This window comes from Podarcis gaigeae (genome assembly GCF_964106915.1).
Source record: "Podarcis gaigeae genome assembly, chromosome: 11".
NCBI classification, from domain to species: Eukaryota; Metazoa; Chordata; class Lepidosauria; order Squamata; family Lacertidae; genus Podarcis; species Podarcis gaigeae.
The window spans coordinates 40,465,036-40,489,787 of NC_139687.1; the positions used below are offsets into that span (position 1 = coordinate 40,465,036).

The 24,752-nt window shown below is 41.2% G+C and overlaps 2 protein-coding genes across 10 annotated transcripts; one reads left to right on the forward strand and one right to left on the reverse strand.

Moving 5' to 3' along the window:
- Positions 1–1,797: 1,797 nt before the first annotated feature.
- Positions 1,798–19,516, reverse strand: LOC310827530 (THAP domain-containing protein 6-like). 7 transcript variants are annotated; one of them, XM_083703728.1, is made up of 6 exons: positions 19,382–19,516; positions 7,005–7,208; positions 5,496–5,703; positions 4,971–5,090; positions 3,843–3,959; positions 1,798–2,118 (listed from the first exon to the last, which is right to left on the reverse strand). In XM_083703728.1, exons 2-6 carry the CDS (start codon positions 7,082–7,084, stop codon positions 1,996–1,998), a joined length of 648 nt encoding a protein of 215 aa, XP_083559854.1. In that variant the 5' UTR covers positions 7,085–7,208; positions 19,382–19,516; the 3' UTR covers positions 1,798–1,995. The 7 variants fall into 7 exon arrangements, with proteins under 7 accessions (XP_083559854.1, XP_083559858.1, XP_083559856.1 ...); XM_083703732.1 differs by lacking the exon at positions 19,382–19,516 and adding an exon at positions 19,257–19,377; XM_083703730.1 differs by lacking the exon at positions 19,382–19,516 and adding an exon at positions 19,218–19,349.
- SMIM15 (small integral membrane protein 15) lies at positions 19,465–24,426 on the forward strand. 3 transcript variants are annotated; one of them, XM_083703751.1, is made up of 3 exons: positions 19,465–19,483; positions 22,013–22,091; positions 23,683–24,426. In XM_083703751.1, exon 3 carries the CDS (start codon positions 23,711–23,713, stop codon positions 23,936–23,938), a length of 228 nt encoding a protein of 75 aa, XP_083559877.1. In that variant the 5' UTR covers positions 19,465–19,483; positions 22,013–22,091; positions 23,683–23,710; the 3' UTR covers positions 23,939–24,426. The 3 variants fall into 3 exon arrangements, with proteins under 3 accessions (XP_083559877.1, XP_083559878.1, XP_083559879.1); XM_083703752.1 differs by lacking the exon at positions 19,465–19,483 and adding an exon at positions 19,896–19,916; XM_083703753.1 differs by lacking the exon at positions 19,465–19,483 and adding an exon at positions 21,520–21,831.
- The last annotated feature ends 326 nt before the right edge of the window (positions 24,427–24,752 follow it).

The window sequence follows — 24,752 nt, forward strand, 5'->3', positions numbered from 1 at the left end:
TATGCTGCTGCCTGCAGGAGCAAATTTAGGGTTCCAGCCATGGTTATTTGTTCATAGAGTTTGCAGGTCTTGATTTATTTCTGATTGAAGATGTCTGTGCTGTACTACTATATGTCCATGTATAGTTGTACAAAAATGATGTACTAATTATAAGTAGGACATGACACTGAATGCTAGTTGCACCTTTACAAAAACCTTTTCAAAAGGGTTAGAGTGGTGGTTGTTTTTGGATGGTAAAGCAAGGTAAATATACTTCTTTTATGTTTAGAGTGACCTCTGAAATGTCTTCAGTCCTCCCCCTCCTGAATTTTATTAGTTAATCGATAAGACATGATACAGAGTATGGTTGTTATCATCATAATCGCACCCTTGAGAACTTTGAGGCATGAACTATTACCTTTTGATAACACGCATGGGAATGGCTTCATTTAGATTATGAGACAATTTTATAGGAGGGGGGAAATGGGCTCTTCTGTTGAAGAAAGATGAAGCTGGCCATTTAAAATTAGCAGCCATTTCTATTGAGCTGATAGATTAACTTCCCCTTGTAGATTGCTCAAAGTCAAACAGAACCCATCCCCCTGTCTGAACAGCTACAGAGGAAAAGCCATTTATATGTGACATGACTGAAAGTCACTTTTAGCTTCATATGTATGCCTTGAGGATAATTAAATTGCAAATATGAAGAGAATATAGCAGCAACAAGATGACTAAAATGGAAAGATGTGCACTAGAGCATTTCCTCTGCAATAAGACTGCAGTTTTACATATCACTTGTTATATGAAATATACAGCATACTCACAGCTGCTCATTGCAGTTTACTTCTTATCTTTTTTAATGTGGGAGATGTAAGAGTTTGATCTTTCAATGGAATTTTATAAAAGGTCGAAAAGAAACCCTCACTGAGTCTGGGTCTGGAACGATACTGTTGGATAATAAGTTACAACAATTACTGGTGCTGGAGAGGCTCAACAAAATGTTCTGCAACTGTGTGCTGGCGCTTACAGGCAGTTTCCTTTTGCAGTTTTGATGAACATTCATGTAGCTCATTTCACAGCCTCAAATGTTGTTGAAAGCAACTACTGAACATCTAACGTGCTCTGCCAGTGCAAACCCTACACTAGGCTGTGAATTCTGTATCCAAGAAAATCTGCAGAAAACAAATTGTAGATATATCTGACAGAAGGTGACCCCGCCCCCCGGTAAGCATTAAATGAGAAAAGGCTGATCGTGTTATATTCCAAATTAGAACTTGAAGCAATGCCTAACAAACATTTGGATGTTTCATTGCCAATATTCTGAATTACAAGTTATTGTTCCTTTGTGTGAGCACCACATCTGTACAAAGTGTCATACTGCTGAAATTCTTATCTGGCAAATGTATATGCACTATCCAAACAGCTATGCATATACAACTCATTCTGAAATGCATCCCTATCATTTCTCCACAATTTACTCAAGTCTTACTGAAGCCCTCCATGCCATGAATTTTAATATATATTAGAGCACATGATTTTGCAAGTAGACACTGTGGAGGGTCATGTTAAGCAGAACAGGGGAAAATGTAGATCAAAATCATAGACCTCTTCCCAGAATTACTGGGAATAGTACTGAATAGAAGTACTGTACATTATCTTTATAGTATTTTTAATGTATATGTTGCTTAGGGTGGATGTTGTTATCTACCCTCTCATAAAAAAGCTTCAATTTAAACACTAAACAACTTTAGACCCATTTATTATAATAGTCTTAAGTTATGTTGTAGCCACGATGTTTAGCAAAAACAAACAAAAACCTACAGTTGCCAAATCTGTTTATATGAAAACTTGAATATATTTATGTAAATAAATACAGTGGGATACATAATATTCCATTAATGAGTACAGCTGAGAGATGAGACCTGGCATTCATCTAAGGCCGCACTGTTGGATACCTCATTGGATGCATGTCCTTAGAATGTTTGTCCATTTAAAACACCCACATCTGAATAAGAGTCATTGTTCTTTGGGAGGTCTGTTCCTTAATCTTCTTCTCAGCTCATAATTCTCCTCCAAAAGTTCATCTAGCTTCCTTTTCAGTGTTTTTGGACTATCTGTAATATGGTAATGATGCTCTGTCTACAAAAAACAAACAAAAAACAACAGTGTAATGTGGAATAACACAAGCACCCTGCAGGATCAGACCAAAGGCCCAGCTATTCCAACCCTTCTGTTCACACAGTGGCCAAAGAGATGTCTATGGGGAAGCCCATAAGTAGGGCCTAAGGGCCACAGTATTCTCCCCACTTAACGATCTGCTGCAAATGGTATAGAGAGGCATGCACTCTCTGAAAATATATAACCACACTAAATCTAATGCCTTCGATCCAGAGATGTCTTGCACAAGAGGAAAAGCATTTTTGCCCTTGTTCAGCAGCCCTGCTAAACTCCACCAGTTTCCCTGTCTTGCAGTAGCCTGCCCGCCCCATCTCACACAGATACTTAAAAGTTATCTAATCCAGGAGTAGATTTTGTGATTGATGGAGGGATCTGTAGTGGGGAGGAGGCAGTGGTGGCAGCGAGAAGACTAAAAAAGAACCCTTGTGCAAGAAGAGATCTACTTGATCTTTTCTACATCCAACTTAAAATGTTTCTGTGCATCATAATTCATTGAGATGCTTGCTTGTAGAAATCATGAAGTATCATGGAAAGTGTTTTTAACCTTGTTGAACACCTCACCTGCATACCAAATTTTCCAGTCACAAATGAATTCAAGAACCATCTTTCTTGTATGTCACACACTATTAGATAGCAGTGGTGACTTTTCTGTAGTGAACCTGAATTTATAGAATTTCCTCCCCAGGCAATCTGACTGTCTATTTCACTTGTCTTCTTCCAGAGACAGATAAACCTCTTTTTTTTGCTCCAATATGCTTTGGGGTGATAAAGATCACAATCCTATGCATTTTTATCCGGAGGTTACTTAGTTTCTATGTGAAATTAACTCTTCCTGCCTGCCCCGCATTATTATTGCCTCCTGTTCTCTCTCCCTCTTTTTGACCTATCCACTTTTTATATCAAGAACAACGTGTATTGTTGTGAATGTAGACTACTTAGACAATTGCTTGTCATATTCATCAAGATAATTTTAGAGCTGTTCTGCTGAAGTTATGAAAAGCAGGCATCTGTTCCCTGGGAACAGGAGTAAGAATGTAATGAATAGCTTCTATTCAAAACATTGGCTATATGCTAGCAGCTGAAGAGTATTAATTTTTTTTTTTAATGGTTAAGGGAAAGACAACAGATTTGTCTCTCTTTCGGCAAGCACACAGTAAATTCAGCTAGTGTTGTGAGATTACTTTATTATTATTATTATTATTATTATTATTATTATTATTATTATTATTATTATATCCTGCCTTTTTCCTAGTCAAGGACTGAAGACAGATTACACAGATAAAATAGAAAATGCTTAAAACCTAGGGAAAAAAATAATTTAACTGTAATTGAACACTAATGTAATTACAATAATATAAAAAGACCCATTAAAAACACCACCAACGGTAAAAACATCACAGCACCAACCCTTTCTTCAAAAGCAGTCAATAAATTCGAGGCTCTGCTTCTACATACCCAAGCACAACATTTAAATGTAATTTTGAACTTTAACATACATGTTCAATTTAAAGTCGTATTATTGTGCTGAATGCCCTGATATCTCATGCTTCCTTAAAGATTTAATCTGAATCATAATTTCAGGATTGGGCCAAAACCTACCTTGAAGCAACTGTTTCTGCACTCAACATTTACAATCATTAGATTCTGAAGAGGACTGTTGACAAAGTTACTGCTTTTATACTTACTGTGAGGGTATACTTTGCTCTATATACCTCAGTGGGTCTTATCTTTGAAGAAAAGCTATTCAGATCCACTTTATGCTCTTTGTGCTCAAGTGATTTTTGTGAATCACTAGCTGGTGTCTACAGAAAGAACCAAAAGTGGTTAAATCATTGATAGAAAAGTAACTTTTTTGTGCTTTGCTACGTTTTAAAGATAGATTTTCATTTCCTTGCTTTTCTTCTTCTTTTTCTCTAGAGCAAGAAGAAATCAGAAATCTTACATACTGATAAAGATGAAAATATCATGTTGCTGCTATAATATATGCACCTGTTCTGGAAAAAAACAAATGTATAGGGCATTAATTTTCTTTTCAACACAAACAAATGCATAGAAGCTCCAGTATTATTATGCTTCTAGGCATGGGTCTGGCTCCAAAGAGTGCATCCTTATCCCTCAAATGCCACCAGAAAGATGGCTGTATCTGTTTTGTGGTTGGGTGTGACAAACAGTACTTGGATGTGCTTTACAAATGTTACAAATAATCTGTGGAATTTGGTTTACTACATTTTCAGTCCAATCCTATCTGAAATATTCCGCTGTACACAACCATTGGCTCACTATAATTTCCACGCATGCAGAGATTGGTTCCAGGAGCTGCCCAAGAGATTTTGCTACCTGAGATGAAGGATGAGATGGTGCATTTACCATTCTATGCACAAAATCTCACTAGACTTGTAGTTGAATTTTACTTCAGCGCTGGTGATGGAACAGAGTCCTCCAATGCACCCTATGGCAGAAAGCTAACCTATTAGGAACTGAAGGGCAAACACAGATACTCTAGCTACTTTCTGCCTCTCTGAATTTGTCAACCTGAGGCAGATCCCTCACTCTAAATCACTCTGCCTCATGGAAGGGCCAGCCCTGATTGGTGCAAATCAACATGCACTGAAATCAATGGGAATTTTGCAGCAATCTAACTTCACAGGGGCTATTTACCTTAGCAATTTTTCCTTCAGTATGCTGAATATACACTAATTACAACAATAAGCCAGCTAAAAGTAAATTACAATTTACACAGCAGTTTAACAATCCACTAAAGGTAGCTAACTAATCTCCACAAAACAGATAATTCATTTTGCCTTTCTGCTTACAGTTTGCATGATCTGCTGACTGCACATCTCATTTTTGCTGCCGTTTGCCTTGACAAGAGTGAGGTCAAGTGCTCCAGCCCACTTGGAGTTCTTTCTTCGTCTTTTTGGAGCGTGTATTTTCTAGGAAACAAAGAACAGCTCCTAGGAAGTCATTGAAAATGTGGCAACAATTACATTCATTCAGAAGTTCTGGTGCTTGAATGGTATACTTATTTAAACATTTTCTATCCCACCTTTAGAGCACAAGACCCCAGAAAGCAGTGGGCAGCAATTAAAAGCACACACACAGACAAAATAAAATCACAATAATGAAATATAATTAGATAAAAATGGGAGTTGAATAGCAGCACAACCCATAGCAGCAGTAGCAGAAAAAAGCCCCCTAATTTAAGACCAGACAGGAATGTCTTCACTAGTCACCTGAAGGCAACAAGAGATGAAGCTTGAATGAATGGTCCACCAAAACTGAGGACCAGAAACAAAGAAACAGTATAATAAAATTAGAATATCACACAAATCTCATACCTTAGAAGTGTCAGGAAAGGAAAATATAGAAGGACAACTTTCTTCCTTGAGAAACTTCTTTCCATTAATTTCTCTGAAGCACTCTTGGCTAAAATGCTGAGAACAAATCATGTCCCACTGAGATGGCATCCAAAGTTTGCCACTAACAGGGTCAGCTCGGTGTACTGACATGGCCCATTCTTGCTTTCTTGCATTATCCTTGGGAAACCTTGTTATAAGCAAATAAAACCCAAGTATTCTTATGGTAATGTTATAAACAACCACATTTGGAACAAACATATAGAAAGTGTTATGTACATGTGGTTGTCAGGCTAAATGCTCAGCAGCCCAGCTTTTGGGGTAGTAAAGCTTCAATCCTATACACACTTACCTAGGAGTAAGCACCACTGAACTCAATGAGACTTACTTCCAAGTAGAACTGTACAGGACTGTCAGAGGGGTAAACAAATTGGCAGCTGAAGGCCTGAATCATGCAGAAGGAACATTCCCCACCCCATCTACAAAGTAAGTCTACTCATTTTTCAAGTGCTGTGCCCAAAATACCCCTGTGGCAACCCTGGCTATCATTCAAAGCACCTCAGGGTGCCATGGCACACTGGTTGAAAACCACTGGTGTAAAATGTTCTTCTATGGGAATGCTTAGAACAATTGTGAGCAGATTTTAGACTTGCAGGATCTCCTCACCCCACCCCTGAACCCTGAGATCAATCAACTAGAAGCACATGCAAAACAGTTCTAGTTTTCGGACACATTTTAAGAATGAAGAGCAAAGTATTTCTGAGCACATGCACAGCCCAGAATGAAAATTCACTCTTGGATTTCTCCCAGGTATTCTTTGTTTCAGCAGCTTAATTTTCAATGGGGAGGAAACCTTTAAGACCTTGCTACAGTTAGACAGTTGGGAGCCAGGATCTACGGTGAATCAACTATAGATCTACTAAGAGATCTTATTTTGCCTTCTGCCAATCTACAGCCTGCCTGACATGCCTTGCCTATATTCAGTGGAGAGCTGGAACATAATATCTTTCAAATACATACCCCCATTTACTGTATGTAGAAAATAATTATATTTTAATGAAAGGTCCTCCTGATTTTGCTGGAAAGTGTCACAAATGGGATAGTGCATTTGGGTGACAGATCCTTTTTGTGAACTAATGAGAACTGTTCTTCCCAAACATCCCTGCACAATGTTCCGCTATGGAATACTGCTCCATGCTGGTATTAACACACGTCGTCCAAAATAAGACATTCAAAATTTATTACCACATTTCTGCTCTTACATAAATCACATTCTTGTGCAATTTCAAGCACAGGCGTGGCAGCTAAATTAAATATCTCCACAACATGCAACAGGATCTGGAGTAGCCTGCAATGTTATTTTTGGAGACTGTGAACAATATGCCTCCTCCAAACATTCATTCCTGTGGGCAAATGCCTAATAGTCTGCAATAATAATGATAATTAATAAAAGATCAGGGTTTACACTATGCTCAGGCTGTTCACGCTTACCTGTGAAAAGTTATCCCCTGTTTCCTGTTCAACTTTGTGTCTGAATTGGTGCAGTTATATGCTGCACAATATTTCACCATGGTAATTCTACTTCAAGCTGTTGTAGAAAAGAAGAATTCTAAGCAGCAGAGCACATGGAAAGAATACACTAGGATGAAAAGCTTCCGTTGGAGAAGGTGCTGCAGTTCATTTCCATGTAGAAGGCTGAAAGAAGGGAATGAGAAAAATCTTTTCGTCAAAGAGTTAAGATTAAGTTACATTCTTCTTTTTAACGTAGAACTGTATCATACTGCTTGCACAACAGATTTCCTTTTGTGCAAATGGGACTCTCCCTCCACCCATTGCATCTTCTCAAAAATTTGTCTCCAGAGCAAATTGGGGAAACAAGGTAGCTGGAAGAGGCAGGAAAGAGAGGGTGCAATGTTAGATCTTGATCCAAAAGACAGCATTACTCTTTTTGACAGTTATCATTTTGAATCAGAATTTTCTGAATTTTAAACAGAGATGACTACTTTATTTAACACTTACAGCACAGTCCTAAACATGATTACCCAAAAGTACATGTGTGCATGTGCAAAGGCTGAAGGCCCATTCTTGTACGTATTCAAGGGCAGAATCACAGAGCAATAGAATTGAAGAGCATTTATTGTGGGTTTACACACTCTTGCAATACTTGCATAGCTTGCAAGTATTAAGTATTGTATCATTATTATCAACACACGATTGTCACACACATCCTCTTTCTGGGATTTGTGCATATGGGGTGTGTGGGTGTGGGTGTGTATACCACAGTGTCTATATAGATTATAAGGGTTCCAAACCATGGTGCAAGCTCCCCACCACCACCACAATGATTCAGAGTCAAAGGAAAGGTCAAAGGAGAATAAGCAGCCTTAACCCCCACTCCCTTTTATCTCTCTTCCAGAAGAGAAAGTGGAAGCGCAAGAGGAGGAGAATCCTTCTCTTTGCCCTCCTCTCCCCAACCTTTCCCTCTCCCAGGGAGTCCCCACTTATTTGTTTCTATTACACGCTTTTCAATTATTTTTGTGTCACTCACTCAAACAATAACATGAGCACCCTCCCCACAATTATGCAGAAAGAGGTATTACTCCCCTGGCTACATTTTTGAAGAGCTAATTCTCTAATTCAAGGACCATTTTCTCAGCACTAGAAAATGCCATTCTTTGGGCAAGTCAGAATGTGTTCTACATTAAATGCATTTACTGTAGCTAACAGCTATTCAGAGTCAATAGTAACAGGCTTTAATTTAAATGCAGCAGAAAACGCCAGATCACATTTTTGTACTGTTTTTGAACTGCTGAAATAGCAAAACCCATCAGCCAAGAGAAATCAACTATATCCATTTTGCAAAATCAACCATTGAAAACTCTAATCCTTTCTTAAATGTACATGTACTGAAGGTAACAGAAATGAGAGCAGTGGCACATTCTATATGTTTTATCTAAGCTTCAAGGGAAAATGCAAAATAAGCTTTGTTCGGCGTCAGTGGGTCACACCTTTTGTTCTCAACACCTAGCATGAAAGTATCCATATGGTTTTGAATGCAACCAAGGGGGTGATATTAACCACCTCAATAGGAATAAAAACAAGTGTTGTGACTTCTGTGAACCCACCACTGATCAGTGATCTGTTTAAAGAATTTGCAAGATCCATGACTGACATGGTCTCTTTCTTAAAAAGCTCAAGTCCGTTGCAGCAGTCCACTTGAGAGCTTTGCTTCAAACCTTAAGATTCACAAGGATGGCAATAACAGTTGCCTTCACCTCTGTGGAATGACTAGCTATTCTTGCCAAAAACTGTCATATTCACCACAATGGGCAAGGGGCACATCTCTCTCCAGCACACCCTTGCTCTAGCCTTTTCTTCACTGTGTTCTGCATCAGCAAAAGTTCCACAACTTCTTGAAGCTTCCTTAAAGCTTGAAATGTCTATTTTGAAGCTAGAGACAATTATTCATATACTTGTCACATGTATGTCTCCTCCTTCCTCCAAGGAAGCAAGCATGGGGTTAAAATACTTTATACTGGCTAAGCCAGAGTTTCCTGTTACAATCTAGTTTGTCATCAGGAAAAACTGGCTAAATCCCTATGCCAGAGCACAACAAGTGATGGGAAAAGAGAGGAATGCATGGGTATATGGACAAACATCCAAACGCAGCCACTATGTGTATTTATGTGGACTTTCCTTCTTGACATAATTCTGCTGTAAATACATTGCTTTTAAAAGTGTTTGAAGAAGGTCGACTAAAGACAACAGACCGGCATCCCAAGCACACTGCCAATCAGGACGAAAAGTACACAGAACAGCTTCTAACGGTACTTCAGCACAGTATAAATAGATCCAGTCTCCATGCTTATTATTGCAAACAGGCACAAAGACACAGCCATAATTTCTTAATGTGTTTGGAAGAATGAAACTAGACTTCCCTGCTACAAGAAAGAGCTGGAAGTGGTGGAATAGCCAAGGTAAGAAGGTGTCCTGCTCACTCTATGAACCAAAACATCTGGCGCTACATCTGGGTTGCTAGGTAGCATACTTCTCGCAAGGTACTGTTCTCCCCCACGGTCACCAAAAGTAGCAGCATTTGGAACAGCAGCAGTAACATCTAAAGCCCCGGGAATTGGTATGTTGCATCATTGTCTCTGCAGAGCCTTCATCAGTTACCACAACCTTAAGACGACAAAATTCATTGCTATATTATGTAACTTTGTGAAAAATTAGTGCTTGAATTTTGCTTCTTTCCCCATTCCCCATCATTTCTCCCGTATTGTATCACATCTCTGTTAGATAAGGCTGTGTTTTAACATCTTTGTACAGTGCCTTGGAAACTTTAAGTGCTTAATAAATAATGTCCAATGCCAATACGAATAAAGGATGGTTCAATGTCATTTTGCTTTTGAAGTAAAGCTTGAATTTGTGGTCTACGTTTCAATACCTTAACAATGTGGCTTTGGAATTCTTTTGTAGTTATTTGCATGGCCAAGATCATCTATTAATCTTAGTAAGGTTTTCATTCTGTATTTAAAAGAAAAAAGGTCCATCCATTTTGAAATCCTTGGTTGGCAAGTCTTCTGGCACGCAACAAACTATAAGGGCCCCTCAAACTCAGTAAAACTGGAATATGGTTGCCCAGGGTAGGGAATGCCTTCCCCCTCCTGTACCCCAATGGAACTAGCCAGACTCGGTAAAAGCCACAGATAATACCTGGGAGAGTCAAAAGAGATCATAAGAAGATATGGCTGGGAGAGGGGAAGGGAGTAAGAGAGGGATAACTTGGGCAGAAGCCTGCAGAAAACTGCCATTGGCTTGAAGGAATTCTGGCAGTAATACCATGAAAAAGGAGATCAAGATCTGGAACCATTCCTTCCTTCTCTCTGAGGCCAGACCTTGGGAAAGGGATGGGGTCTAGTCTCTTGACACTTGGGAGACGCAGTGGGAGGTCAGAGATCAACCCTGCTCTAAGCCTAGTGTCACCATCACCCCAAGCCTGGGGTCTCAGGAAAAGAGAAGCCCTTTCCAGCCCTATAGCAGAAGATGACCTCAGACAGCTCCATCTCCTTGCTGTCACAACATGGTCCCAATGTTATCTAAGGAGGGAAAACACACCAGGCAGACTAGACTCACTGGGAGCTCTTCACGGTGATGATATTGGAAGCTCTGAATCTCTCTGGAATGGCAAATTCCTGATGCTACTAACCCTATTGTATTGCTAACAACTGAAGCTCCAGATTCTCACCAAAGAGAATGCCTAAGTGCAATGCTAAGCCAGAGACAAGACTCCACATCTTTCATGAGTACCAACCTCAGGAAAGAGCAGAGGTAGCCAACATGGTTCCTTCCAGATGCCATTGGACTCACAGCTCCCATAATTCCTGTCCATTGGCTGTGGCTGATGGGAGCTGCTATCCAATAATACCTGGAGGACACCACATTGGCCAATGACAGAACTGGTCACTGTCTCCATGCTACACTTTGGAGGAGTTTTGAGCATTTCCAAAGCACCTCATGAAGCTAGGGAGAGATTTTATCCCTTTCTTTAGCTCTCTGGGCACGCCAGAAGACATAGGAAAAGGACAGAGCTGGTGGCATCTGCAAATATTAAGGTCAGCCAAAATGTGCAGACCCCAGAAAATAACCACAGGGGCAGCAAGACCCCACACAGCAAAGGTGAAGTACCAGCAGCACTCTTGCAAAGTGAGCAGGCACTGGATTTCAGGCTCCCTATATATTTATACTATAGGCAATAATGAAATAGAGTGCTAACGTCCATTCCCCTTCTACCAAAATATAGAGAGCTTCTGATACACAATTCTAGCTCTTCCCCCACACCCCCTCATATACCTACACCCAATAAAGCATCTTCTTCCTATTTACAGTCATATCTTCAATTTGGAAAATACCCGCTGATTAACTTAATTTTATGCATTGCCTTTAATATAATTTTGCTTGCAATATATATTGTGCAAATTAGGACAGCAATTCCAATCGTCATTTCTGCTCATGTATGAGAGTTGAGACATTAAAAAAAGATCATTAGCCTGGAGGCACATTGCCTCATGCTGTGATCACTTCCAGAAGTGGGAGGGAGGTCAGTTCAGGGCCAGGTGTATTCCATGTCAGGTAGTCAATGCATAAAGACAGAGTTCAAAACACCACACAAGAATTCATCCAGCACTTAACTCAGCAGATAAGAAGAGATTACTGCTTCCAGCAATATGCCTGGAGGCTAATGATTTTTTGGTCTCCTTCTTCTCTTTCATTTGACTGCAAATGTAACATGAGGAGGAATTAAAGACCAGCAGCACAATTAATCTGCATTTACTGTATCTCACTGTTTTTCATTAAAGGCAATGTATGAAATGAATTTCAGTCATCCCTTCTGGCAAAGCAAAATGCTTAGACCTCAAGAAGCCTGAAGAGGCCAGTTTGCATTAATCTAGCAGTACCAAAGGGCCTTAAAGCCTCTTGGCAATTATTCTCTGCTGAAGTCCTCCATTAAGCCCTGGGGCAGTATATAGGTTAGTTCAGTCTTTAGTACATAACTTAAGGGAGCAGAATGGCTATATCTAGGGAAACTAATATACTACTGAACTCAGCTCAGGACCCAAGTGAGTGCCAGGCAAAAGCGTTCTTCTTTTCCCAGGCTTTTGGCTAATTAAACAAACTATTGCCTTTTAAAATTTTGGCTGATTAGCATCCGATACCCTTTTAAATGTGTCGTGGGAAGAGGAATTCTTCATTTGTTTTTGTTCTTATTTTTGTTTTGCTTGTTACTATGTTACATATTTTTGTGTTTTAATATTGTAAACCACCCTGTGATACTTGGATCTATTTATTAAACAGAAATGCAAGCAAGCAAATAAATAAATAAATAAGTCCTGAAATAAGAGACTCGCTTTTTAAATGGAATCATCAGTAACATGGGCCAATCACCACCCTGCTAAATAATTATTATCACAACGTGCAACTCCCATCAGTATCAGCCAAATGGACAATGGTCAGGGATGATGGGAGTTTTAGTCCCAACAGCATCAGGCAGGTGGGTCACAATTTCCCCAACACTGCAGCAGAGCCTGTATACAAAGAGGTTAGTGATTTCACACTGTAGCCCAGCTTCTGAAAGGCCCTCCATTTCAAATCCTCCTTTGGTTGACAGTGCCTGAGATGGGGCACAGGTCTGGGACCTCACAGCCTGACAGGTGTACAGACAATAGCACACTGTCCAATAGCAGTCATTTAAAAGCTATTTCCTTTTGTTGCTACTGCCCAGAGGGGACATACTGTGTAGTGAAACTTCAGTCCTGCCTTCTGCCTGTACTTTGCAGAGTGCTGGGCCCACACAGACTAATCCACAAATGAGTTGCACCAAGGTGTTCTCAATTATTCAACACAACTCTAGGGAGACCTATGCAAACTTATTTGGCAGTAAGTCCCATTGAGCACAGTGAGACTTGATGGGTAATGCAGATGATGATGATAATGGTAATAATTTTATTACTTATACCCCACCCATCTGGCTGGATTGCCTCAGCCACTCTGGGCGGCTTCCAACACATATAAAAACCATAATAAAACATAAAACATTCACTTAGTCTCTGAATGAAATGAAATAATAATGTTGTTGTTGTTGTTGTTGTTGATGTCACGGTCCCCTTAAGAGCTTGGGCTTTGACAAGGAAGGATAAGCCATAATAGTAGTAGCGGCAACAAAGGCAATGGAAGAGCAAGACTCAGGCATAGGCCTTTAACACTGGGTCTGAGCCAAAGCCTGTCACATCAACGGAGACCCAAACCCTGAGGTCCTCAAAGAACTGACCATCCCTAGACCTGGGCTCTTATGCCTTCAGTCACCAGATCATGAGCACAGGAACTGAACCAGGAGAGAACTAATGGGAATGAGATGGGTGTGCTAGGCCCCAGGCCAGGATACTGGCCCTTTAAACTCTTTATGCTCCAGGAAAGAGAAGGCTTGAGACTGATAAAAAGACCCATTGAGGTTTAAGGGCTTGTGGGAGGCTTGGAGCTCTCCGTGGTGCTGGAATTTTGGCCTTTACTTGCATTGCTCTCAGGTGAACTGGTGTGCCTTCTGGTCAAGGTCAGGCCAGAACAATGACAGCGTTCCTCCTTAAAGTAAAGTGCTGTCACTGAGGTGCTTTAAGGAAAGCCTCAATCCCTTCATGACTACAGAGGCTCCAAATGGTATGAAGCGATGCTATATTGTGCATTCTATGGCTGCACAACACATTGGGGCATTGTTGTTGTTTTTAAAATAAGATCTAACTCCCAATGTCACAAAAGAGGTTTGGCTGGCTCTACTAGAACTGTAAGAAATACTACCTATTGCTGTGCAAATGCTGCAGATCTGTCACACATGGCTGACAAAGTGCTGATAAAGCACTCTCACTTTACAAGCTGGGGGAGGGGTGGGGGAAGCACAAGAAAAATTTAATTTTCATGGCCCTTCAGAAAACACTCACCAACGTGCCATTGCAGGGGGAGCTGCATAACTCATCCAGAAACAAGGGGAATATTATTCGGCAGGTGGAATAGACAAGATTCAAGAAATTATGCAAGATAAACAGTTCACGAAGAAGCATAAAGAAATAATTCACTCCTGGGGATGATTCTTTATGGATGCAATAGCCTAAAATTCATACCTGATATAACTTCACTAAATTCAGTGGTGCCACCCCTGAGATTAATCTGTAGCAGAAAGATGCACACTGCACAAAAGATTTTAGGGACAATAGATAAATTGAAATTCAGCCTAAAAGATTCACTAACGAATTAGGGACCAATGGAATACATACATAAATTGTAAAATTATATTATTTGTATTTAAAAATGACAGCAAGATTTGCCCAGCTTCAACGCTTCCAACATTTCCCATCTGAGGCCTCAGAATAAGTCTTTGTTTCCTGTCATATTAAAGGTAAAGGTAAAGGTACCCCTGCCCGTACGGGCCAGTCTTGACAGACTCTGGGGTTGTGCGCCCATCTCACTCAAGAGGCCAGGGGCCAGCGCTGTCCGGAGACACTTCCGGGTCACGTGGCCAGCGTGACAAAGCTGCATCTGGCGAGCCAGAGCCGCACACGGAAACGCCGTTTACCTTCCCGCTGGTAAGCAGTCCCTATTTATCTACTTGCACCCGGAGGTGCTTTCGAACTGCTAGGTTGGCAGGCGCTGGGACCGAGCAGCGGGAGCGCACCCCGCCGCAGGGATTCGAACCGCCGACCTTTCGTTCTGCAAGTCCTAGGCGCTGAGGCTTTAACCCACAGCGCTTTGAGTTTATTATTTTACACCTAAAATTTTGACACCCCCCCATATCCCGAGCTCTTTTTTCTATAGCAGCATTGAGTATAGCACAGAAAGGCAGCATTTTATAAAGGATTAATACAAAATCTGAACTACTATGAAAGGCTATAATGAATTTATTTATAGGATTGTGATGAATTACATATTGAGTGTGTTGCCTCAGTATTGGCTTCCACTGTGTGCTTTATGGTACTGAAATGCACTCAAAATTATTTGATATTGTATAATTTTTTAAAAACTGTTGTTTTATTATTGTTCCACTTTTTCATTTTGTGAGCCACCTTGGAGGGGGGGAGGGAATATTTTTAAACTGTCATAAAAAATGTGTCCAACAAAATAAACAACAAAACTTGTTTTCCATTAGAACCAAATGAAAGTTTATTTTCAAAGTACTGTAAAACAAATTACTACATGTATTTGGATTAGTTTTCAAATTTGGGTGATCTGGGTTTTCTTTACTTCTCTCCAATTATTGCCATGTTTTATAATAAGGGTGGGAAACAGGATCCATCCAGTAAGGTGGATTTTGAGCTACCCTGTCCTCTGGGAACCACTCTGATAAGTGGGTGGGGCCACCTATCCGTCAATCTTCTGATGTCACTATGACAAGGCATACGTTTTCCACCAATGAGATGTTTTGTTTCTGAGTGGACCTGATATATCACCAATCCCATATCTGCCAGACAACCAGAACATTCTATTATAGTTCAAGAATATATCATAATGGCTAAATATTGTAAATACTGAAATGCAAATTTCCTATGTCCTTTTTCCTTTATGGGAAATCTACAGTTCTAAACATACAACAACAACAACAACAACAACTTGAGTTACAGATAGGTAGCCGTGTTGGTCTGCCATAGTAAAAAAAAAAAAAAAAATTCCTTCCAGTAGCACCTTAAAGACCAACTAAGTCAGTTCTTGGTATGAGCTTTCGTGTGCATGCATGAAGAAGTGTGCATGCACACGAAAGCTCATACCAAGAACTGACTTAGTTGGTCTTTAAGGTGCTACTGGAAGGAATTTTTTTTGTTTTAACAACAACTTGAGGTTCTGTTGAAATCATAGAATCGTAGAGTTGGAAGGGGCCTTGAGGATCATCTATTCCAACCCCCTGCAATGCAGGAATCTCAACTAAATGATACATGATGATCATTCAACCTCTGCTTAAAAACCTCCAAGGAATGGCTCCAAAGAAGTCTATTTCTAGCTAATATAATCAATAGCTATCATGACTAGATTGTACTTTTTGTCCTGACCATCATCAGTTCACCTTAATGAATACGTCTTGTCAGTTGGCGGAAACTTGTGGTGGTATTCAACTAATTTGTACCATTTGAAATGAATGGACTTAAATTAGTCATGTTGATTAATTTGGGTGGGTAAAGCTGAGTAAATCACCACCCTTATATTTTATCATCATCGTTTATTATTTATTTATTAAATTTGATAGTCGCTTTTTCTTGCCCAAGCTTATGGGACTACAGAAACTACGAGAGTACTTACAACAGTCACACTAACACTCTCTTAGCAGTCCTCTCCTGCAGTTACCTTAACAGATACAACCCAAACAATTTCCTTATGAAATGCTCACAATAAGATGTCAAGTAACACACCCTGTATTCTGCCACAACACATTTACACAATGGACATCCATATACAATCCAATTCTGTGCATATTTGATCCAGACATGACAGAAGTGTTCCTGACCAATAAATCAGTTTGCCCAGGAAAAGGAAATCAGCCTAGTTTGGATAGTTTCTCACTCCCACTGCAGACTCAAGGATTATAGTTTCAGGGTGCTCCTGCTCCTGGTTCCAGTATTGCTTTGAGATTCTAGGTGTTGCTGGGTCACAACCCCCATCATCCCTGTCTGCTAACTGATGGGAGTTGGGAATCCAACATCTGGAAAGCCACAAGTTCCCCAAGCTAAGAAAAATTCAATTACCGGTAAGTGTTTGTAAGGCTAGAACCCTAGGTGAAATCCCATTGACTGAAGAGGGATTACTTTAGAGTAAATATGACATGGGGTCATGCTTTCACAATTAAATTAAAAAGCTTAGGCTAAAAATCCTTAAAATATTTTCAGGTATCCTTCCTCCTTTATAGAAGAATTTAAATTCTATCATGATCCTTAATGCTATCGAGCCACTCTGTGCTCAGCTGGGTTTGCCTTGCTTTGTCTTATCTTTCAACTTAAATGGTCTTATTTACCTTCACTACTTGCTTCTATAGCAGGTGTTCTACATCATTTACTACAATGTCCAAGATAATGAATTTCTTTATGAATAAAAGGAATTTCAGTTTGCACAGCACAAAGTAGCACTCGGGAAAATCTTTTTCCAAAGGTATCTGCCATGGCTATTTAACATTCTGCTGCTGTTTTTAGGCTACATTTTAAATGCACGGTCATAAGAACAGTAGAAGGTAAAACAGCCCAGCTTATACCATTGTAAAACAGAGCATGATGGCTGATTCAAAATATAGTTACATAGATATAAACTACTGAAATCATTGGGGAACTTTTTGATACAAATACATTTGCTCAAGCCACACCTTTGCAAGTATTGGTGTGGTGCTTCTGATAAGATTTAGAATAATTAACATCTAGCTTATTAACAAAGAATGTTGAAATCTTCTTGAGGTACTACATGAACCCTTTCCAGACATAATTATGTATATATGTATGTATGTAAACAAATATCTATGTTATTATAAGCAAACAGTAGACTATAAATCATTTGATTTGTTGTAACGTTTCTGCATTACACCTTGTGGCCTGGTTTAGGGACAAAAGGACTTTGTGATTCCCTGCTTTTTGAAAGAAATCAAGAGTAGCTTATCCTGCGAACCCAATCCTGATTTATTTATTTACTTGTCTTGTGCTGTGCTGTGTGTAAATTCAGATTGTAAACCTGCTGAAATGGTCCCCAGAGATATACATTTCTATACGAATTTTGCATGTATGTGTGTATAACATACGGGAGCGTCTTTTTTAAAAAAGAAAATCGCTTGGCAATTTATAAAATGCTGCTGCTGTGTTGATTTCTTGGGTCCAGTCTCTGCCTCTGCAACCGGCGGGGGTGCGGCGGGACTGCAGGCACAATTCACCAGGAAGGAGTAGTTCAACGGGGCTTCCTCGCAAACAAACCGCAGCCCTCTCTGGATGCCGAGCATCCTTCTCCTCCAAAAGCCCGAGAGAGCGACGTGCCCCGCCCGCCTCGCGGGAGCCCTATTCAGGGCGCGGGAAAGAAAGGGCGCCGCTGGTGAGCGCTTCGCTTACTGCGCGGAGAGAACCTACCGCCTTTCCCCGGAAGTTCCTCGCTCCAGATTCCGCTCAGGTTGCCTCCATTCCCCCTCACACGCGCAGCAACCCCCACAAAGCAATGGCGGCCCATTAGCGCCTCTAGCCACGTGACCGCTCTTGCGGATTCAACACAGAGCTATATACTGTATGTGTCTCAAACGGTAGCCAGCTGCTCTAACAGTCAGACACTCACACTTCCCGATTCCTTTCCCCCCACAAACTACAGGGGAGTGAAGAGAAAGCTGCCCGTAAGTAAACCATGGAGAAAGAGAGAGAGACGCAGCAAAGCGTGTTTTGAGGATTGCTGGGTAGCACTGCGCTTCCCATAGAAGCAGCTGGCAGGCAACTCTGAGGCCACGATGCTGGAGTAGATGGGCCACTGGCCTGATCCAGCAAGGGAGGCAATTAGGTTTCTCCATATCCACCAATGTCAAACGATTGATTATTAATTGATTGCTTTTATGGTCCACCTTCTCCAAGGAGCTGGAAGTGGCGCACGTGGCTCCCCACTCATTTAATCCCCACAAACAGGTGGGTTACGGTGAGAGGCTGTGAGTGGCCCAAGATCACCCAGAGAATTTGGAGGCCAAGTGGGGATTTGAACCCTAGTCTCCCATGTCCTGGTCCGATACCACACTGGCTCCAGAGCAGGATTAGCCAAAGCAGGAGGGTCGTGTTCTTTGAAACCCAGATCTTATTTGCGTCAAAAACTTTGTAATTCTATTGGATTTTTTAAGTTATAAACACAAGACTATGGAGGGCAAGGCTTCCACGCGCAATTAAGTATTGGATCGTGGCTGGGAGCGGGTTTAGGCCTTTGCTCCAACCTGAGAGGTGTTTTGTATGGAAGACTGAAAACCCAAGCCTGCCTCAGCCCTCACTCTTCTAGCCACCTCCAACACGGAGATAATGGACCGTTGGCCGCAACAGAGCCAGCCTTAAATAAGCCATGTGCACATTTTGCACCTGAAACAAAGCTTGCGAGTGAGAAGCACCGTACCTGATGCTTTTTGTTTCTTGGTGGACACGCTACGGTCTCATAATCTAAGCAACAAATAAACACCCCCACCTCGCTTCTCCACAGTTTTCTATGGGCAGCTTTCACTACCGCTCTCGGGAGGCGGAGGAAGGCGAATCGGGTCTACGGAAACCCGGAAGTTCCGTCTCCAGACCGCGGGGCGATTTACAGCTTGCATATGACAATAAATCTTGCGGCGAGGATCTGCTACTGACCTTTCTAGCCGACTGCACCCTCTATGATCGCTCAAGACAACAGAGTCGAAACGGAGTGCGTGTGTGGACTTCCTTTACCCTCTTCCTGCTTCCGGTTGGAGGGTGAGTGAATATTTTAGCCGGGGACGGGTGGGGGAGGGGAGGGTTGCGTTGGGCGATTCCAATGGGAGGAGGCATTGTGGTTGGCGGGAGGGGGGGGGCTTTGAGGCGTGAGGGGAAAGGCGGCTCCCGCGTCCCCTGGCGCTTGACGAGGCTCCGCTGAGGGAGAGGGAGGCCGGGCCCCGCCGGGCGGAGGATACCCGCTTCCTCTCCTAATCCTCAGGCCAGGCCGCTTCCTATTGCGGTTTGCCGCTGCCTCGAGCCCGCCGGGGGAGGAGTCTGTCCTTTCCCCCGAAGGAATCGGCGGGAGCCCTTCCCGGTCTCGCTTCCGGCCCTCGCGCTCCTCGGCCAACCTCTCCCGCTTCGCGCTCCGCCCCTCCCCCCACGCTGCGTTCTTCTGGTTAACGGCCGCCTCGCGCAGGCAGAAGCCCAACAGGTGTGGTTTTTCTCAAGGCCGGGGGCGCGCCTGCGTCTTCCCAGTCACGCGGCTGCTGCCGAAGCGTTTCAGAAGTTGATAGTGGGGCATATGTGTGTTTCTTTAAGAGCAGCAGCCGTTTAAGATTCGTACATGACATTCGGATAAACTGCTGCTGCTGGCTTTGTGCTCCTTTTCCGTGTCTTATTCTAACGCCTTATTCTTAACTGCATTGTCCCTGTCCGGGGAGGTTTCCGTTGGTCCTGCTAAAAGCATTCCCCTACAATTAACTTTGGGTTTTGTCTCTACGAAACCAACATGAGGACCTGTCTATGCGTTCAGGAAAAGCGCTGGAAATATTCCAGTGGCAAGTCTCAACTGCAAAGCAGTGCTGTAGTTGTTAAATTACATAGGGTACCCTGTCCCCTCCACATCTGCAAATATGCCGTTAGCTACTAGTCTTGGTTTTGAACTCTAGATTGTCGCCTTGGATTAGAAATCCTCTTTTGTGGCCCCTGTCCCCATAGTCTTGTGGAAAAAAATCCATTCTTCAGCCACCTTGAGTGTAAATATGAAAAGATGCTGAGGGGGTTGGGTGTACATGTAAAAGTGTTTGCCTCGTGCTTTTCTAGTAACAGTCTTATGTTAAACCAGCTTTAGACTGCAATCTCTTCTCCTTACTTGAGAGTATGGCTTGTTTAGTATTAAGTCAATGTTGTACATAGGGCTTAAAAAGGTAAAGGGACCCCTGACCATTAGGTCCAGTCGTAACCGACTCTGGGGTTGCGGGGCTCATCTCACTTTACTGACCAAGGGAGCTTCTGGGTCATGTGGCCAGCATGACTAAGCCACTTCTGGCGAACCAGAGCAGCCCACGGAAACGCCATTTACCTTCCTGCTGGAGCAGTACCTATTTATCTACTTGCACTTTGACGTGCTTTCGAACTGCTAGGTTAGCAGGAGCAGGCACTGAGCAATGGGAGCTCACCCCGTCATGGGGATTCGACCCACCAACCTTCTGATCGGCAAGTCCTAGGCTCTGTGGTTTAACCCATAGTGCCACCCGCATCGTACATAGGGCTTACTTCTGAATAAATATGCATAGGACCGTGCTGCTAGTCCTCAAGGATTCAGTTGCAGTTCTGAGCATGCATTGTTGTTTACATCAGTTGCTCCTACCTTTCGAACAGAAATAGTTGGCTAGCAAGTCCTTCTCCAAAGCTGTTATCTATTTTTGTTTAGAACAGAATATCGCAATCATGTGCTTCAAATAAGTGTATGCTAGGAGCAAAGGAGGGGTATTTCAGGTGTACTTTCATCTGTCACTGTGGAGATTATTGCTGACAAGTGGAGGCTGTGTCCACGATGAAGAGTTGGACTCAAGTAACAGAATTTCAATTCTCCATACAGATATGACCCTGGGGCTGTCTTATGGAATTGCTGTCTGAGGCACCCTAGATGTACTTGAAATTGGAGATAGAATTGAAAGCTTAAAAGAATTGTGTGTGACAACCCTATGAACTGTAAGAGTTCTAGCAGCCATTTAGACCAATCCAGTTTAGTACAGGCTCTCCTTTTCCCAAAAGACCTGTAATGGTTGCCTTTTCCGGGGGGGGGGGGGGAAACACTATGGAAAGAAGCTAGCATCCATTTATATTTTCATAGAGTGCAAATGTTTTGCCTAAAACGGCTGTCATTAAAACACTGTTTCTTGCACTAGCCTCAGTGGATCTGATTCTCTCTCTTTATTCTAACATCTTGATTGCGACAGATGGTAAATTCCAAAATGTGAGAATTGTGCATAAATCTGCCACATTTATGTATGAAACGCCAGCTCCCATCAGCCCGTCAGCAGTGATGGGAGTGGTAGCTCAGCAACATCTGGAGGGTCACAGGTTCCCCATACCTGGCTTAAAGCCTGACTCGTGTTTCCAAAGTGAGTATCTGTATTCTCTGCGCCCCTCCAGTAATAATAGGGTCAGAAGGAAGGTCTTATGTCAGCCCTCCAGCTTGAATGTTGTGCAGCCCTTTACAACCAAACACACAAGTATTGTTTAAGTTTGGATTGTTTTTGCCCTGCAATTTTAATAATCTGAAGTTACTTTACCTTTTTAAAGGTGATTTCCTTTTGTTCTCTATGACAACGGTATCCCGTTCTGTTGCGTATAGTTAAACTGGAGCTTCTTTGCCTCTTGGGTAAGTCTTATTTACTGGTACATTATATTAATGTAATTGTAAAAAATAGGGGTTGGTTTGGAGGATACCTGGGATCCCAGTGAAAGGACCTGAGATGATAGTGTGGTCATGGCAGCAGAAGAGCAAGATGAAGTTAGCAAAGCTGGTTTACATATGCTTAAAAGAAAGATATGACAGGGCAGAATTCAAGACACTGGGTGTGCTTAAAAGGTACTCTGCAGCTCATCTTGCAGAAGAGTGCCGAGAGGAAAAAAATAAACTGAATCTAAGATGATCTGCTTCTGTAACTTCCTGCAGAAGCATGAGAACTTTTGTAACACTGCAGGAATTCTGGCAGTGGAACATTGCTTGTAGCTATCTTCCTTTACTTGTTTATTGAATCCAACCCATAATGCATTCTCATCTGGACAAGGCATTGACCAAAGGCCATGATCCAGCTGTAGTCATGTGAAACAACTGGTGGGTGCTGAGTGCAGATGTGTTCCTATTTATGTCAGTGGCCTGTGATAAGCACACAATACAGACATGGATGTACCACTGGCATGAGGAGAAGGTTCATCCATCAATAGAATTAAGTGTCCGGATCTGAAAAGCATAGTTAACTGCTGTGTTTTCATTTCACCATAACATCTATTTTATCTTTTATGGTTTAAAATACGGTATTGGCATTAACTATGAACAAGAAGTGTGTAAAATTATTAAATTTTATGAGGAAAAAGTAAAGTATTCATGTGACCCATGGAAGAAGAATTTCAGGCAGTCTGGTCCTGTGAATCATCGTTATAATTCATCGTTATGGCAGTTTTAAGTACATTGCCAAATTCTGTTCTCTGTGGAAATATTTCCTTACCTGAGTAGCTTGCTTATTACAAGGAGTGACCAGCACAGAATTATGCCAGTTCTCCTGTAATATGAGTGGATGTTTGCATGTTATATTAATTATTTTATTTATAACCTGCCTTTCTCTCAGTGCAGGACCTAAGGCAGTTCAGAGCATAAATTAAATATGTACATAAATTGCATTAATTGCATAAATACAATTAAAAATGCTCAGTAAATATATATATATTTGGGGGAACCAAGTAACCCTTAAAGAAGTCATCCCAGTTTAGGATGTTGTGTTTAAAGGCCAGATATAATTCCATCTACCCTTTGCCCCATAGCATGGTACAAATGTACTTACAGTATATGTTACTAATTGGTAGCAGATACCATAGCAGAACTGTTAACTACTCTTCCTGGAGTCCTGGAGTCATTTCAAGGCTGACCTTGAACTAAGGAATGAATATCTCTAGGATCTCCATAATGGATATCACCCAGTTTAAATAAATGTTAGTCAATCAAACAAATGGTTAAATCTCCATGAGGAAAAACCAATCATTTTAAAGAAAGAAACCCTACTACGTTTTGAGATTATGCATGCATCGTAGCAAGCATGATCTTAGAGGAGAGAGTACCTTTTTAAAAAAGAACTTCTGCCATCCAGTTTTGGCAATTAAATTTGCATTATACTGTATATACCTAAATTCATCTGCTGACCCGTTAATTCAATTGTTTAGTGTATCTAATTGTGTCACCGCTTCTTTTTTAGGATTTCCCCCAATTAGGTGGCAGGAAAGATGTTTGATTATATCAAATCTTGGGCTGAATATATTGTGGAATGGGCTGCAAAGGATCCTTATGGATTTCTTACAACAGTGATCCTAGCTCTGACACCTCTATTCTTAGCAAGTGCAGTACTGTCATGGAAACTAGCGAAAATGATTGAAGCCAAAGAGCGAGAGCAAAAGAAAAAACAAAAGCGCCAGGAAAATATTGCTAAAGCTAAACGAACAAAGAAGGACTAAGATGTCAATCCTACTGGACAGAACTTTTCTCAAAAAGGCATTGTTCTTAAATTTGCATCTTTGCATTGTAATCTTCAACAGAGATGGATGTGCATAAAATTGAATATTCTTGAAATGACTTGTTTTTTACTTTGTGTTAATCTGTGGTAATTCATTAGGACTTACTTCCTAATTTAGGGTATATTTGTACACTACAGTACATGTCTAAAGTGTCTTTTTAAAATTATTGTTTCATTGATTGAAAACCTAATTACTTATGATTTTATAGCATGGTAAAGCAATGTACTGTTTATTTTCTACACTCTTTTCTACTACAGACTTAACAGGATAGCTTCTTTCTACTGTGACTTATTTCTATATACCAGACTCTCCTGATTTCATTGTTAAAGTCAGTATTTTCATCTTGCAGTGATCAATTCATTTGTTGGAACTTGTACTACCTTGACTATGGAATCTTACCTGGTAATTAACATTCTTACAGAAGTGTATGTCTGCCCTTTTTCTTTAGCGTAAATGGCAGTAGTGTTTACTGGGTACCAACTTTTTTTGAGGGGGGGGGACGTGAAATATGACCAATAATTGGGAATAATGACTGACCATGGAAATGTGATGTGGAAGTGGGATGTGAACACATAGGATTATTAGGTGCAGCTTCATTCTTTTTACACAAAGAATAATTATGTATTGGGGAATGTGGTAGACACATACAATGCTGCTATATTTAAGCAAATGTACATTGGAGAGCACTCTGAGTCCTAATCAACATTTAGACAGAATCTGGTGTACCTCCTAACTAAACTTAGTTCTTGGTTCT